The sequence below is a fragment of the Xyrauchen texanus genome, chromosome 1, assembly GCF_025860055.1.
Source record: "Xyrauchen texanus isolate HMW12.3.18 chromosome 1, RBS_HiC_50CHRs, whole genome shotgun sequence".
NCBI classification, from domain to species: Eukaryota; Metazoa; Chordata; class Actinopteri; order Cypriniformes; family Catostomidae; genus Xyrauchen; species Xyrauchen texanus.
The window spans coordinates 54,270,873-54,288,172 of record NC_068276.1 but is presented as its reverse complement, the minus strand read 5'-3'; the positions used below and the strand labels follow the sequence as shown (position 1 = coordinate 54,288,172).

The 17,300-nt window shown below is 38.5% G+C and overlaps 1 protein-coding gene across 2 annotated transcripts in view; it reads right to left on the bottom strand.

The window, feature by feature from the left end:
• Positions 1-17,300, bottom strand: part of LOC127646889 (ubiquitin carboxyl-terminal hydrolase 10-like) — a 33,954-nt gene that overhangs the window by 11,121 nt on the left and 5,533 nt on the right. Inside the window, exons 2-11 of one of the 2 annotated variants that reach the window (XM_052130839.1) lie at positions 11,182-11,250; positions 10,211-10,256; positions 9,807-9,866; positions 7,758-8,924; positions 4,229-4,320; positions 4,012-4,121; positions 3,331-3,389; positions 3,146-3,249; positions 2,573-2,669; positions 1,265-1,445 (exon numbers count right to left, since the gene is read on the bottom strand). In XM_052130839.1, coding sequence (XP_051986799.1) covers positions 1,265-1,445; positions 2,573-2,669; positions 3,146-3,249; positions 3,331-3,389; positions 4,012-4,121; positions 4,229-4,320; positions 7,758-8,924; positions 9,807-9,866; positions 10,211-10,256; positions 11,182-11,250 — 1,985 coding nt within the window. The remainder of the gene's footprint in view (positions 1-1,264; positions 1,446-2,572; positions 2,670-3,145; positions 3,250-3,330; positions 3,390-4,011; positions 4,122-4,228; positions 4,321-7,757; positions 8,925-9,806; positions 9,867-10,210; positions 10,257-11,181; positions 11,251-17,300) is intronic. The other variant, XM_052130848.1, reaches the window with a different exon arrangement.

The window sequence follows — 17,300 nt, the reverse complement described above, 5'->3', positions numbered from 1 at the left end:
GTGGCTGCCTGCCAGAGTCTAGTCAGTTAATGGGAAACACTGTGTAACTGCATGCATTTGTTTGGACATTTTATTTGAACAAGAATTATATTAGTTTAAGGACACAAGCTTGATGATTTAAGTCACCTTTACAATATCTAAAGGCAAACATGGCCATTTAGAACAGGAGTAGGTTACAGCAGATTAATATTTTGTCCATAATTTATGGAAGTTTTGATCCCTTCATTAAATGTACCATTGTTTAACTGGCATTTGCCATAATTAGCACTTGTGTGTGGGGGTCTACAAGCTTTGCAAAATGATCAAATGGTTTTGCCACTAGGCAAAGTTTGGCAGCTGAATTCACCAGTGTCACAGGTGACACAAATTGATGGTCAAGTGAAACAAATTGAAAACACTAGGTTTAATTAGTTGGTAACAAAACCGACAAGCCTAAATAGAGAAATAAAATGAGCGACAAGCTTAGTGATGACACTGTCGAATGCAGTGGGCATCAATCTCAGCTAATTTAAATAAGTAAACCATTTACTCCAATCCCCTTCTCAAGAGCAGGGTGAAATGTCAAAAACAAAATGAAATTGTAGGACTTTAATCAAACTGCCAATGTACAAGTGAATATGCTTCTAGGAATCTGAACACACTAAACTGCATAGTTTTGAAAACAGAAGCAAAAGAAGTGCTTAGCTACTCAATTAAATGTAACATCTGGCAACCAAGGAATCCTTCTCCAAAGCAATTTGTGCCAAAATTCAGGTGAGAAGTGTGCCAAACCATAGTGAGAAAAGGCTTCATTTAAACCTTGACGCCCTCACATGTTCAGGCGTCTGCTTTTCTGCAGCCACCCAATTTCAGGCGGCAGTGGTGGTGGTGAGGAGCCACAGGGCTTGTTATTGTGCTGTGGAGAGGTTAAGTGAGACAGTGGGATTGTTTGTAATGGCTGTAGCCACACAGCTTGGAGGAGCATCAGGAGAGCAGGATGGGTTGAAGACGGCACCACACTGGCCAAGCTCTTGTGTCATCCCAAACCATGCAGCACGAGCCAATGAAAAGAATGCCAGACCCATTCCTGGCATAATGGTTTCTTTACTTTTCCACAAGTTTACTTTTCTTGCAAACGTGCAGCGGTTTTGTCCATCTCAGTGATTTTACGTGCCAAAGAGGTCAGGTGTCTCATGTTGCCACTGTTATGAGGGCTATGACCCTACAATATCAAGAAGTGTCTGGCAACAAAGAAGAATTCTGAGATGGGTTTCAACAAACATACCTGATGTGGCCGCCAAATATGTCTGTGATGGGAGTGCGGATGAAGTCTGCCTGACGAGTAATGGAGGTTTTGTTTCTGGGTCCAACTTGTTCCCACTCATCCTCACTGCCCTCTTCCTCTTTCTCAGCAGAGTCTTCCTCCACATCTGGCTGAGACTCAGGCCCATTTGGTGTGGGGGCTTCTGCTCAGAGAAAGGGAACAATATTTAAGCAATATCACACTTGTAATGAATATCAGCATGGCTGAGATTTGACCATGGGCACAGAGAATCATAGCGGTGCTTCTCTTTGGGTAGAAGTTTGCAAGATGGGTTGTTTTTTCTGTCATTACCGGGACATGCTTCCATGTGATTTTTTTTATTTGTATTCATAACATCTAAAATGTCAATATTAATTTCCCTCTGCTTCTCTATCTATCTATCAAATAAAATATTACAATTCTTAACTGCTCATCTGAAATTCCTGAGTTTCCTCTCCCAGAAAACAACTTATTTCTATGAACTCCTTTAACATCTCCACTGACTCCACATACGAATCGTACCATATTTCATGTTTTCAAAATTCATTTTTGTGTGTGTGGGGGGAACAGACCTACAGACTGAAATCGCACATGTTGTCAGCCACTGAATGTGTCTTATGTGACAGGTTTATTCCTGCAGGGGGCGCTTGACAGATAAATAGATAATTGAAAGGATTCGTACCTGTGAATGGAAATCTGCCACAGCACAATATATAAAATTATTCTAAAAAATAATTATCCAGAAATAATAAACGACTCCGATTGGCCCAACCCAGCCAGTGCTGAGAAAAGAAACAGGTACCACGTGTCAGAACTGTCTACCTGCTGTTTTGCATTTAAATCTCAGAACGTTTTATCCCTTATTGGAGAACTTTACACTGGATAGTATTTTTTTTTTTTTTTTTTATAAAAACTGATAATTGCAAGATTCATACATGTGAATGGAAATACACCTCTGCATTGTCTATAAAGGCAATTTTAAAAATCCTCATTCAGTAACAGTAAACAACTGTTTGGCCCAACCTAGCCAAAGCTGAGAAAAATAGCAGGTACCATGTGATACTCCCATCTACGCAAGCGTGGACTGTGCAACACTAGTTGGGCGACACAAACTCGTAAAAGGAGGACATCAGTTTTTTGTCTGATTATGACAGACTCACAGTCATGCAATTGCAAAGTATGTCATACTAAATTTTCAGCATTGAGTAAATAAAGTTTAAAAAGAGAATATACAAAATAAGTGAATCAGCGGCACGCTGATTTCAGTGCAGAAATCGAAAAGGAACATACTCTCTTGTGGAGAGATAAGCTTCTTCAGTGCCAACATTTCCTCATGCAGTCCGTTTAGTATGAAACCAAGGTACTCCTCCGCATCCTCCTGGCGACCCTGAGAGAGAGAGAGACATAACTTAATAGTAAGTGTAAAACTGCAAGTAGCCAGCCTTCCTCCATATCCCACACCTGAGACTACACTTGATGTTCTTCAACATCCGGAAGACTGCATCCACCCATTCAGATTCCCTAATGGCTGAAGAACACATAACTGAGGGCTTATCTTTCTGCTTTGATCCCATTCATTAGAGGGTTCAGGCAGACACTCGTTCCTCCACATTAGTGTATGTGCACACAGATACAAACTGAGATAGAACAGGAAGGTCTTGTCCTCAGGCATGCTGACTAAGATTGTCTTTAATTTAGACTTCATGAGGTTCCTCCTTTAATAAGCCTGTTTCATTGTCAGCAAGGCAAAACTTAAAACCCTAATCCCCAGTTACAAGCAATAATAGTGATGCTTGTCTAAGCAAGTACCACTAGTGATTGCCTTTAGTGAAAACGGTTCAGCTTCCCTGCTGCTTGCCTCACCTTCTCAGAAAGGCTTGATTTGATGAGGGTGAGGAGTTTGTAGATATATGTGGGCTCAAACGGAACACCCGGTCTAATGTCTTTCACGGTCTTCTCTCCAGCAGCTGCAAAAGAGAGATATTAAAGCATTTGTTACACAACATTTTTAAAGATGACTGCGTCTTGAGTTGCCGAAGAGGCATTACCTTGCTGTTTGGTCTTGGAAGGGACAGGCATATTGCTGAATTCATTCACAAGCCGGACACTACAAGAGAAAGAGGTCAGGAAAAATACATAACCTATAATAAGTGGTTTGGTGGCAGATGAGATTATAGCAATACTAAAATTTTATGCAAGTTAAAACCTTTAATTACATTTCTATTCAAATGTTTTACCATTTTTTTTTTTTTTATATTTTACAGATTGTGTGCTTATTAGTCATGTAAAAAGCAGGAATAACACCATTACAAATAGGTTCTGCATATAGGTTACCTGACATAACAATTAATAGTATTGGTCATAAAAAAACAATAGTCAATCACTGATTTAAAAACTTTCTCCCATTCCATCTTAATAGACAGACATAGCTATAGACATTGGGCATGTTTAGGAAAAAGTTTGAAAACAGTCAATTTTGCAACTGCGTTTAGAGATGGATGTGGCACAGAAAATACACATTTCACCTTTAAGATAGTCTTTTTAACCGTTAAATGTGCTTTGTGGTGTAGCATACATCATGTTCATATAAACGCATTGAGTAATAACTAGGAAAAACACAAGTCAAAAATGCAAGCATGAACACTGTATCCTTCCAGATGCTACTTCTGTGTACAAACTACACAGAAGGATTTAGGACATCACTTTTGAAAATGTGGCCTGGAACTTACAAGTTATCCAACATAGGTGTGGACGTGCAGGGTCTCTGCGTCTCACTGAAAAAGTGAATAGACTTCATCAGATGATACATGGGGGGACACGCAATCAGGGCCTGCAGGGTCTGAAGTTCATAGTCAAAGGCAAACAAACAGGACGATAGTAGCTTGAACAATTCAGTGACATTCAAACATCTTAAAAATTAAGAACTGAAGCAAAAGAAAAGGATACAGCATTGATATAGCACCAGTTTCCCTTGTTTATCAGTCCTCTTGGTTGCAAAGACACTGGTTTGTGTATCAACTTCACATTCTCGATTAGTTCTGATGGAGAGGAGATATGTATCATACTTGTGAAAGAATAATTATGATGTCTGAAACAAGTGGAAAAAGACAATGTTTTGTCCATCACTCCCATCTTGCGTCAGGTGACTAAATGAAGACCGTACCATGCCTAGGAAGGGATACTGAAACAATCTCACAGCTCCCATGGTAATGTGGAAATAAGAATTGATCAGTTTGTTAAAAGAATTTACTTGATGCAATTTAAAGGTGGCCTAAATTACCAGATTATGTAATCTCACCAAAAAGGTCAACTCTGTCATGGTTTACACACCCTTGATGAACAACAATGTTACACTGGCACATGGAGGTTAGCCAATGAAAGTAATTTACATACAGGAGTCTTAAAAAGGTAAAAAAAAAAAAAAGAGTACATTTAATTCTAATAGCAGAGAGGGTTGAAAAGGTCACAAAAGTACATTGTCTGTTTGTCATGCATGAAACCTTTAAAACACTTGTTTTACAATCACCATTTTAAGAAACATGTGTAATATATATATATATAATTTTTCATAGATAACTATGTACAATTTCTTCATCGTTGTATTTTTTATTATTGTTATATGAGGGGCTTTCTCAGCAAACATTTGTATATTCGATTAATCGGGACACCATGTGATATACAATTTAGACAGATAAGTCAGAAGTTTATATACACCTTAGCCAAAAACATTAACACTCTGAGAAAACTTTCCCCGTCTTTGGTCAGTTAGGATCACTACTTTATTTTAAGAATGTGATGCGTCAGAATAACAGTAGAGAATAATTTATTTCAGGTTTTATTTCTTTCATCACATTACCAGAGGGTCAGAAGTTTACATACACTTTAGTATTTGACGGCATTGCCTTTAAATTGTTTAATTTGGGGTCAAAGGTTTTGGGTAGTCTTCCAGAAGCTTCTCACAATAAGATGCTGGAATATATTTTTTATATATATATATATATATATATATATATATATATACACACACACATAAAATATCTATCTAGGTATTTCAAAACAGAATCATAAAATCTTAAAATTGCATCTGCATTTGCAACCGCATCTGAAATAGTCGTATAAATGTCATCAATCAAGCCAACACACTTCTTATGCAATAAAACATGCATTAACCCAGGCGAAAAATGCCACATAAACCAACTTTAAGATCAAATGTGTATCCAATCAAAATATGGCAGGCCTGTACAAATCACCAGGCAGCTGTAATTTAAGTGTCTGTGAGAGATTTGGATATTTTGAGGAGATTTGGAAACCAGTAACAGAATCTTAAAAAACAGGAATTGCACAAGACCATCCACATTTCAGGAACAACAAAAGGAAACCTACAGAAAGATTTAATGTAGTGGAGTCACTTTGTTTCTGTGGTCTTTGGCTCAGGCCATTGTTATTTGGCTACTGTTCATTCAAACCAACACAACATCGTGTATTATAGTGAACTATTTACAATGACAGATGAACACTTTTTGATATAACTGTAACTGTATGAGTAATGGTCTCAGGTGAAGCTTGTGTGTGGAAGGAAAAGATCCCTCACTATTGTACTACATACGGACAAATTGAGATTTTCATTAGGTTTAATTCTGAGCACTGATTTAAATAATATGCATCACCTTGGTGAGCCTTTCCATAAGTTTGTTGTGAAGAATTTGAACAGCAGGAAAAAGAAGTGCAGTCTTTATAAGCACTTTGAGAAGAGGCCTTTAAGAACCTGTTGTAAGTATTCAGGACCCACAGTGAGGCTGATGAGCATTCTGATCTCCAGATTATGTTTATGTTGCTGCCATCTTGTGGACAGAAGTGTAGATCACACACACACAAGTCAAGTAGTGTCAAATAGCCCAGGTTCAATACAAGCATCTGTGATATGCTGTTGATTACCTCAGCCAACGATTTGAACCCACAGCATGTAAAAAAAAAAACACACCGAGGATACTTCACTTAAAATAGTATATGGCACAATTGTATGCAGATAATGGTCAACACATTTGCTTTTACAAACCAAGGGATCAGTCTAAATTGTCTGTGCATTGACAGCATGCCACAGAGGCAGTCCATAAATCATATAGAACCCAGAACATTACTTATAAGAAGTTGTTTTCCATGGTATTAGATTGAAGCTCTACAATTTAAAACTGTCAACTTTGGCCCTATTCAAACCTGGTATTAACATCAATCACAGGTGATCTGATCCTAAGTGGACAGCTGTGAAAATTTCAAGAGACCCTCCCCCTCAAAGTTTTTGTGCATGTCAGACAACAACAAAGTACTAAATTACTAAAAGTACTACAAATTACTAAAGTAACTGTTGTATTAGAGCAGCCAAGAACAGAGATACAGATCATGTTGCTTTTAAATTGTATTCCATGTTCAGTGTTAAAGAACTCATTTACAGGGTCGCTTAAAGTCCACCAAAGATGACAATTTACTTTGTTGCGTTAGCCGCTCACACTACAATGTGTTCATATGCTTCTCTGACCACCTCTCTCATGAACATTTTGGACCCTTAGTTTTCACACCTGTATTTAGCATTGTCCACTTGTGATCGTATCACCTGAGACACGTGTTAATGTCAGGTCTGAACAGGGCCCTAAGTTCTAGTGTTGACACGGTACCAAAATTTCAGTAGTTGGTTCAGTATAATAATGTATTATTTTGACGTGCGTTTATGACAGAAGTTTAACTTCTCTAGAAAACTGTTCAATACATGGCCCAGTGTGATTACGTAAATATATGGTCTATATGTAATACGTACATTTCCCGAGCTTCACAGTGGGTTAGTGCGCTGCTCTCATACAACGCAAATTATTCTCAATGTCTGTAGAGTTGTATGAGCGGGCTGCTTCACACATTCACACAGCTCGAATGCAGACAGATTAAGATTACAGCCTTTGGCGGTTTAATAATCACACTGGGACATAACACGATTTTATTTTGATTACTTGTGCATTTCAGTGTAAAAGGAATAAAGCACATGCTCAAATAAACAAGGGAGCAGGTGTCTAAGACAGTGTGCGGGTACCGGATTTAGTCAATGCTCTTTTCTATAGGTACTGAGGAAACACTGGTATTGTTACATCTTTTTTATTTCAGTACTGATACTTTTGACAATCCTACTAGACTGTTGAAATCAACATTTTTACCTAAGTTTGTGTTAACACATAGACAGGGGCTTCAACCTTTGACATGTGAACCAATATCATGTGAAAATGTTCACTGCATTATATTTGTATAGCTTTAACGTGAAGTTATGTCCATCAATAGAGTGTAAAATTACATGAGGGTGATTAAATCATGACAGAATTAAAATGTATGGGTGACTGCTTTCTTTAAACGAGCTTAAAAAACAAACAAAAAAACTTTGGGATAAGTATCTTAAGCATTACTTTCTTTGTAGCTTTAACTTGATCAAATATTTTACCTGCCAATTTTGGAGCCATAGGGTCTTCGGACACAGGGACAGGGCCCTCGCGCACTTCGTTGGCCTTCTCGGGCAACTCTGAGGCAGCCGGAGTGAGCTCAACCACAATAGGTGCACTCTTCACCTCAACGTAAGCCTGAGGACATCCAGGAAGAGGTTTGGAATTGTGGAATAGGCTGGCCCAGGATTTTGGAGGGTTGGGCAAAGGTGCTGCAGGGGTAGCAGCCGAGACTACCTGCTGGACTTCAGAGTCTAACGGGAGAGAGGTGAATGAGGAAGCGGACTGCTCCTCGACTGTTTCAGACGAGTCTCCGTGTCCGTCTGTGGCTCCAGCAGCCGGAGCCATCTCCAGCACTCCGTTAGCTTCCCCTGAACCCTCGGCCGCCCCCTCATCAGTAGTAGCAAGAATTTTGGTGGCAGTGGGGCTGGCCACAGCAGCAGAGGGGGGAATTGGAGATGGTGGAGAAGGGCTGTGCCCTCCATTACCCAAGAGTACTGGGCTCTCTAGAGATGGGGGTTCTGCATGCTGCTCTGCAGTCCTGGCACTCAGTGCCTCCCCACCGCTTTGAGATGACGAAGATGAAGACAAAGAAGCTGCGCCGTTTCTTTCTGACAAAGAGGCAGCTCCACTCGTCAAGTCCAATGTGGAATTGTCATGGCTATCACAAGTCCTTTGATGGGAAGGAGGAGCTGAGGGAATGAGCTCAGTTCCCACTAGCACATCCCCCACCATGTCCTCTATGCCCGAAGCATTTGGAGTGTGTCCGTTAACCAGCCCTGACCCCCCTATACCATCTGTGGCCACACCGGTGCTGTTAATGTTGGAACCTTCCAAATAGTTGTAGTATCCCGGTGGCCGTTTTTTCTTTTTCTTTCGTTGTCCCAAGCCACCCGAAACCCCATCCATGTCTGAGCAAGCCTGATGGTCGCCCAGGATTGAGGTCTCGGAGTTAGCACAGCACAGGGAGTTGAAGTCCGCGCCATCAGGGAAGTCGGCAACCGGTCTTTCAGCGGGAAAGGCCTTCTTAGATGGTTGGCAGCCTAAGATAAACTCAGGGGCCTGAGGATTAAGAGTGCTTGACACTTTGTACAGAGAGTCTGTCACTGCCACCGGCTCCGCACACATTACCTCATCCACGCCAAACTCGATATGCTGGTAGTCCTCTCCTGCAGATAAAAACGTTTCAGTCAGGATGATGGAAAGGTAAACAGGATCTACCAAACTGAGGTTGGCATTCATACCAGTTTTCAATTTTCAATCAAAAAATGTAAATTAAATTTCTTAAAGCTAAAAATTAGTTGTAAAATAATATGTTAACTTGATGTTATATGGAATTAAGGTGGATTATATGCATTGCATTTATTTACCATGCATCAGTTATATTTATCAAATACAAGGGGTCTGCTTGTAAACACAAAAGTGGTTGTGGAACTGAACTGTGCAGACTTTAAGCAGTAAAAGGACAGTTTAAAGTGAAAAGTTAGTGAATGTCACAAGTGTACTAGAGTACGACTTCATTTTGAGTCTTAAAATGTGCCCAGTAATCAGCAAAATCACAGCAATCAGAAGTCATCATGGGAACGCAAGTTCCCAAGCAATGAACGAATGAAGATTAAAACAACGTCCTCAGTTAGTGTTCATATTAGGAGTTATATTTAAAGCATGGATGACAAACTGTTAAACAGATAGTAGACAATCAAAGGGAGTCTCGATTTCTGTGGGGTGTTTTTTTTTTGTTAGAGGTAAAGACGGTCAATGGTTTCACATTCTTAATCTACTCGAGAAGTGATGGATTTTGGGTGAGAATTTCCAGAGAAGTACAAAAGTTTGTCATAATAGCAACCTGCCAACTCAAACCACTGCAGGAAGATGCATTTATCTATGCACCAAAGAGAGAGACTCTTGGCACCCAAGCATGCAAAGCTCCACAGATTAAATGGACAGGCAGGAATGAGAAGAAAAGTTGATAAAGGGGAAGGTTTAGAAAGCTGTCAGTGTTTAAGACTTGGGTGTATAGTAAGGCGCAGTGTAGTGGACCGTAAACTCACCGCAAACCTGCCGTCTCAAAGATTCCATTATGTAAGGCACAGCAGGAGTGCAGTAACCTCCTAAATAATTGATACAGATGAGGATGAAGGTCACAAGTACCCGAGAGGGCAATATGATACGGTCTCGGGACAGATTAATAAGACTACAGAGATGGGCGTATAGTCTAAGGAGGTTTACATATGATGAGGCTCATTCACAAATTAAGGATTAGGATGTAAAAAGGGACAAATGAAATAATTATTATTTTCGTGTGTGTGAAGATGTCAGCTATGATCAATGAATAAAATGTTATTAAAAAGAAACTGTGTGTGAGAGAGATTATGTACGAGTATTTCTGATTAAGGATATCAACTATAACTCATCTTATTTTGAGAAAAAGTGCAATATTCAGGTGAGGCCTTACCTGAGGGATGACTCAAGCAGGAGACTTTATCATTGAAGGGGGGAAGCTGATAAGAAATTTGCATGAAATCAAACACGGTCACGTGAAGTTAATAAAAACACGCATTCAAACAAAACCTTCATTTCAAGATCAATTTAACTGCATGTTATCTGAACTTATAATATGTACTTTGGAGTGAAAGTACAAAGATTAATTCATGCAATTAAAACAATCTATCAGAGCTTCCACTTTTTTAAAGAAATATAAATACCCAAAAATGTTAATTATATTATTTACTCACCCTTAAGTAATTCGAAGCCCATATCACTTTCTCTTGTGGGACACAACATAATACATTTTGAAGAATGTTGTAAACAAAAAAGTCATTATGTTGGGGCTTTCAAGCTCAAAATAAAATAATAAAAAGGTAAAAAAATGCACCATAAGAATCACAAAAGTAGTCTATATGACGTGTGCTTTATTCAAAGTCTTCTGAAGACCTACAAAAGCTTTGTGTGACAAACACACCGATATTTAACTTATTCAATGCCAATTTAAAATACGTTTTTAAACAATTGTTATTGATGTTTGTCCAAAACATCGGTGCATCGCTATTTTTTCACTTTTTGGAGCTTCACATCCTCCGTTAACTTCACGCTTTCAATAAATGGAAAAAATAGCTCTGATTATTGAACATCTTTTGTGTTCCACAGAAGAAAGCCATACAGGTTTGGAATGACGGGAGTAAATTATGATCATTTTAATTTTGGGGCTAAACTTGCACTCAGAAAAGGATGTGCCCTACATGACATGCAGTTTTATAAACTGATAATAACAGGTGAATGGAGAGACTTATTCATTATTTAATTTGGTAGCAGATGACACAGAAATGGAAATCCTTCTAAAAACACAATTTTAAAATGCAAGACTAAATGCACACAAAAGCTTTAAGATTTATAAATGTTTTTATTGTTTAATATAGTTGTTTTTACCTCAACATAACAGCGGGGAGTCACAAAGAACTGATTGAACTCATCTGGGCTGAACTCCCCGAAGATGTACTGTGGAAACAAAACAAACAAAAGTACATATTTGTTAAATGAAACTTAATGATAGTATTGATTTTGCATGCTTGTAAATTTGCAAATACAAACTTTTTAGCATCAGGGCATGACATAACATTGCACCGGGTTAACCGGTTTGGCATCAGATAGTGTTTTGGGCTATTACAATTTTTAAGTTCACCCCCTCTCCTTATTTGTTAAAAGGACAATCAAAGTACTGTGTAAGAGTAAATTAGGATATTGCAGCCATCACTATAATGATTGCAACATCAGGTTGGGAGAAAGTAAAGAGCAAGTTATAAACTGATGAATCATGCAGCATGGCAATGTACAGTTGAAGACAGAAGTTTACATACACTTAGGTCAAGTCATTAAAAGTCATTTTTTAACCACTCTACAGATTTAATATTAGCAAACTAAAGTTTTGGAAAGTCATTCAGGACATCTATGTGCATGACATGAGTAATTTGTTCAACAATTTTTTACAGACAGATTGTTTCACTTTTAATTGACTATCACAATTATCCAGTGGGTCAGAAGTTTACATACACCAAGTTAACTGTGCCTTTAATCAGCTTTGAAAATTCCAGAAAAATAGCCAATTAGCTTCTGATAGGAGGTGCACTGAATTGGAGGTGTATCTGTGGATGTATTTTAAGACCTATCTTCAAACTCAGTCAATAGTGGACCTCCACAAGTGTATATATGTGGATATATTGAAGCAAAATCTCAAGACATCAGCCAGGAAGTTAAAGCTCAGTCGCAAATGGGTCTTCCAAATGGACAATGACACCAAGCATACCTCCACAGTTGTGGCAAAATGGCTTAAGGACAACAAAGTGAAGGTATTGGAAAGGCAATCACAAAGCCCTGACCTCAATCCAATAGACAATTTGTGGGCAGAACTGAAAAAGCGTGTGCGAGGAAGGAGGCCCACAAACCTGACTCAGTTACACCAGTTATGTCTGGAGGAATGAGCCAAAATTCCAGCAACTTTGTGAGAAACTTGTGGAAGAATTCCCAAAACGTTTAACCCAAGTTAAACAATTAAAAGGCAATGCTACCAAATACTAACATTTTATGTGACCTGACCTACTGGGAATGTGATGAAAGGAATAAAAGCTGAAATCAATTATTCTCTACTATTATTCTGAAATTTCACATTCTTAAAATAAAAGTGATCCTAACTAAGACAGGGAATGTTTTCTACAATTAAATGTCAGGAATTGTGAAGGAGTTTAAATGTATTTGGCTAAGGTGTATGTAAACTTCTGTCTTCAACTGTAGCTCGCTCATATCACTCCCCACAGGCACTCACTCTGGCCAATGTGTAACACACCGTTTGAGGGTAAGGCATCTCCAAGTTACTGAATATATTGGCTTTTACATTAATAGCTTTGATAAAGTTATACAGTGGGCTGACATTTCATATCCTTTTATCTGCATTTTCTGGGTGTTCCTTATAGCAAATATAAAATTTAAGTAAGGTTTGCAACATTTTTTAGAAAACACAAAGAAAAAAAAAAAAGTTATTTTTCTTTCAGGACAAGCAATTTTTTACTCAAGTAAGTGAAAGACAAATGTATTTGTCCGAAGGGCAAGCATATAACAATGCTTAATGTCGAGCCCTGTAATCTAAAAGCTAATCTAAACCAGCCATTCCATCCAGTTTTTCGAGTTTGGAACATAAACCGCGCCACCACGAGGACCAACTAAGTAGTGGGAATTGGGCATTTCAAACTGGGATTCCCTGCATGCTGCAAAAAAAAAAAAAAAAAGATCGGGCCGATTCTATGCAGAATTGGCCGATCAAAGACTTAACATGAAGACTGGCCATTTTAGAACAGTGGCCGATCGATCGGTGCACCCATAGATTTCATGCCTTTCATATCTTGGTGCTCCATCATTAGTCATAATGCAGCACATTTGACAAGGCAGAAATCGCAAAAATGCTTTGTGTTCCATCTAGAGCTGGACATTAACGGGGCTCTGGACAAACATGCACCCGAAATTCAAAATATGAGGTCAAAAAATGCCCTCGCAATGATTTTGTTGTTTTGGCACTTTATTTGTTTCGTGCTGTCCGTTATTGTCATATTGGTGCACCTCTACTGAACAGCTAATGGTATTCAGACTGCGGAATGCCAATAAAAATAGTATTCTACCATAAAAATAATAATAAAAAAACCAACCGCAGTAGGAAACCCATGGTGGGCAGCTCAAAAACATGCAGCATGGTAGATAACCTGAGTTTTCCCCGAAGGCTACAATTAACTTAATCCCAACAAGCACTAACAGAGTAACTGCGAGACTCACACACTGCCCACTGACAACCGCTGCACTGTTGCTCAGTCATACCAAACACTACACCCAGGGTTCCCACTCTTTTCAATGCACAAATTTCCAGGACATTTCATGCACCCAAGTGTAATATTTAAGTAAAATACACATGCTTCCATTTCAATTAGGGCTGCACAATTAATCAAAATAAAATTGAAACCACAATATGACCTTGTGCGATTATTAAACTGGAAAGGACGCGGATTTAATTAAATATTTTACTCTCTTCAAAGTTTATTTGCGCTGCAGTCCGTATTAAGTTAGAGCATTGTTACAGTGTTTTCAGAGCGGTTCTGCACTCCACATCATACTTAAAGAGTAACAGAAGTGCTCCGAGTTCGGTTCAGTTTGCTTAAATGCGCTAAACGCTTTATTTACACTAAACTGGCGCGTCCTGTGTGAAGCGTTTTTTTTTTAAATTATTATCATCTGCGGTAGCAGCATCTCGGTAGCAGCATCTCAGTCTCCGCAAGGCACAGGTATCATAATAATGCAATTTCAATGAAAACTTTGATTTTCATAATAAAATAAATTATTAAACATTACAATTTCCCCCAAACTGCGCTAAGTTACAGGATCTTCTCTCACTTAAATAACTCTCAAAATAAAGTGCTCTGTGACTGGAAAGAGGTAGAAATAACAATTAACTGCAAATTAGTTGCTTTATATAACAAAACAGATTTCCACAATTGTTTTTATAAATGGACATTTTTCTCTTTATTTCTAGGCCTAGTCTAAAAAAAACTATTCCAAAGATTACAAGCCTATGAACAAAACTGAAGTGTCCAATACGCTCAACATTGACATTAAGCTTACGTTAGATGTACAAATATCGGTTGTAAAACTGATTGCTGCTTCGGGATCGGCTTGTAACCATACCGGTCAACACTCCCGTTTTTCCCGGGAGTCTCCCTTATTTCTCACCCATCTCCCGCCCCCTCCGGTTTTGTTATTTCTCCCCAAAAAACTCCTGTAAATAACATCAATAGATTATTATTCCAAGGTTGTCCGGTTGCCAGATCTTGTATGAAATGCATCCTACTCACACAATCAACACATCATAAAAAAAAAAAACACAACACCGTTATCTACTTGGGATCAGACGATACTGAGATTTCCGATATCGGAAGAGAAAATGTGGTATAGGTGAATCCCTAGCAAAAAGCCCTCAACTTTTATAAACATCAATCACTTTTACACATTAACAGCTCTTCTGCCCTTTTCTCTACATAACGAACAAGGCAGACTCACATGCCGATGCCCAAGCAAACAACACCCCCCCCCTCATTCAGTCAGTGCATGCATGTACCAGGTCATTCAGTTTGTTTATAACTGAGAAGTTTCACGATTGTCGCTTCACACTGGGCACGCACTGATGTAGTCAAGCACACAATCTAGATTCTCAAATTCTCATTTTAAAACATTCTGACATTTCCAGATTTTCCATGAGCATGGGAACCCCGACAATAAAATATAATGGAGTGAAAGTTGACTTTTCAGCAGTAACTTCATGGACATGCTTGTCTTTTGGATGCCTGAAAGTGTCAGAGTTTATAAACTGAACGCCCCAAATGTGCACATAATCCTCTGGCCACATTCACCACTAGCTGTATGAAAAGGGAGAAACTGCAGTTCAAGCACATGTAACTGTTCGCAAATAACCATCCTACATTGCTGAAACTGCACCATAGAGGGACAAACAGCAAGCAGTAATCCAACAGCCACTGGACTGCTAGTTCAATCACAACAGAAAGAATGTCTTTTTGCCCCTTTTCAACAGGCGTGCCTTACGTACCACACTAAGCTCCCACTCTCCATTCATTTGGAATGGGGATTACCACAAATTAACCATCTGCATTATTTCAACATATTCTGGTGACACACACACACACACACGTGCTGTACTGAATGAAAATGAGCCACAGGTAAAACTCTCAGAACAAATTTTAAGTATTTTTCCCAAAACAAAAATCCCAAAAAGGGAGATTAACTACTAATCCAAGGTGAATCACAACATTACAAACTTAAATGTGAAGCAAAAAAGTAGCTATTTGAAAAGCAAACAATAGGACAACGGTACAAGACTGTGTACTTAACGTCAATGAGAGAATGAAAGACAATCCCATGAAGCATTATGAATGACGTAATCTAATGAAAAAAATTTCAAACTTAAATTTCAAGTTGTTGATAAGCATTTATTACAAGTATCAATATATTTTAAGTCTATTGCAAAATATTTAGATATAATTACGATGATTTTGCTGAGGTGTACGAAATACAAAAGAGGACATAATCAAAATATACTGCATAATATTTTGTACTTATGAGAAGACGCGCTGGTCAATTCAATGAAAAAATGCTCAGAATGTGCATCTGTTCTTCCTTCAAGTTACCGTAATAAGCTTAGAAAAAAAGCGACTTACAGAGCCCTTATTACAGGGACAATCCCCCTGGAGCAACCTGGAGTTAAGTGCCTTGCTCAAGGACACAATGGTGGTGGCTGTGGGGCTCGAACCAGCGTCCTTCTGATTACCAGTTATGTGCTTAGACCACTACAATCATAATCATTTTTAAATGTTGTGTTAAGTTGAAGATAGTTTTGAAGACCCTGTGTTCAGTTACATTCAGTTGTGGTTCATCTAGACGTTTGTGTGTTTGCACGCTTCTCCACAGCGTAGAGCGCAGTCTATGCCCCGGACAGAAAGTCCCGCTGCGCTCTGTTGGAGTTTGTTGCTGTTGTGATTCATGCTTACTCCCATTTAACTTAAACGAATCTTAAACTTCTTTCTGGGAAAACTGCAATGGAACGCCACTTTATGTTGGAATTTCAACTCACGCAGATATCTGATTTCACTGAGACGCAGGTGTCACAAACATGTCAGCACCAAAGGAGATTTACAGTCTTCACTTTTATTAAATAATATACATTGAGTCATCTGCATTATATGACAATAAAACCTGTTTAGCAAACGTGTGCAGAGACAGCTTTCAAACAACGGTGGATTAAACTTTTTGATGATTGTAAACCTGTAAAACAAACGTTATCATGCAGCATCGTTTATCAGTTTGGTTGCTATGAGACGTCTCAGTTGAAATTCAGTGAAAAGTCACATCAAGAATTTTCATTTTCAATCATCGTTTTTATGATTGATTATTGCGGTCACTTCAGAGTACTCGGTTACTCAAATACTCGTGCCCATCCCAAATAGAAAACAAACATTTACTTTAGAAACACAGTCCCTCAGTAAAGTTGTTCACTCATGAATATTATAACTAGGCTTACAGAAATAAGGTGTTAAGTTAGTTTGATATCCCACCATTATTTTGAGTTTAGAAGTTTCTAGATGCTCAAAAATAAATATTCATTACAAACCTGAAATGCAACAACTTATATATAAAATTGTAATTAATATTTAAGAGATATATATAAAAATAAAAAAAATAACAATGAACATGTACGTTGGTCACCACCGAAGACCACTTTTGACCCAAGAAAAACCCTGCACGCGATTAACAACCTCAGGTCTGTCTTTAAAGGTTTATGTATTGTTAAAAAAAACACCATTGTGTCCTTGAGCAAGGCCCTTAACTCCAGGTTGCTCCGGGGGGATTGTCCCTGTAATAAATGCACTAAGTCGCTTTGAATAAAAGCGTCTGCCAAATGCACAAATGTAAATAAGAGATCCTTCTCCCTCATAGAATTGTCT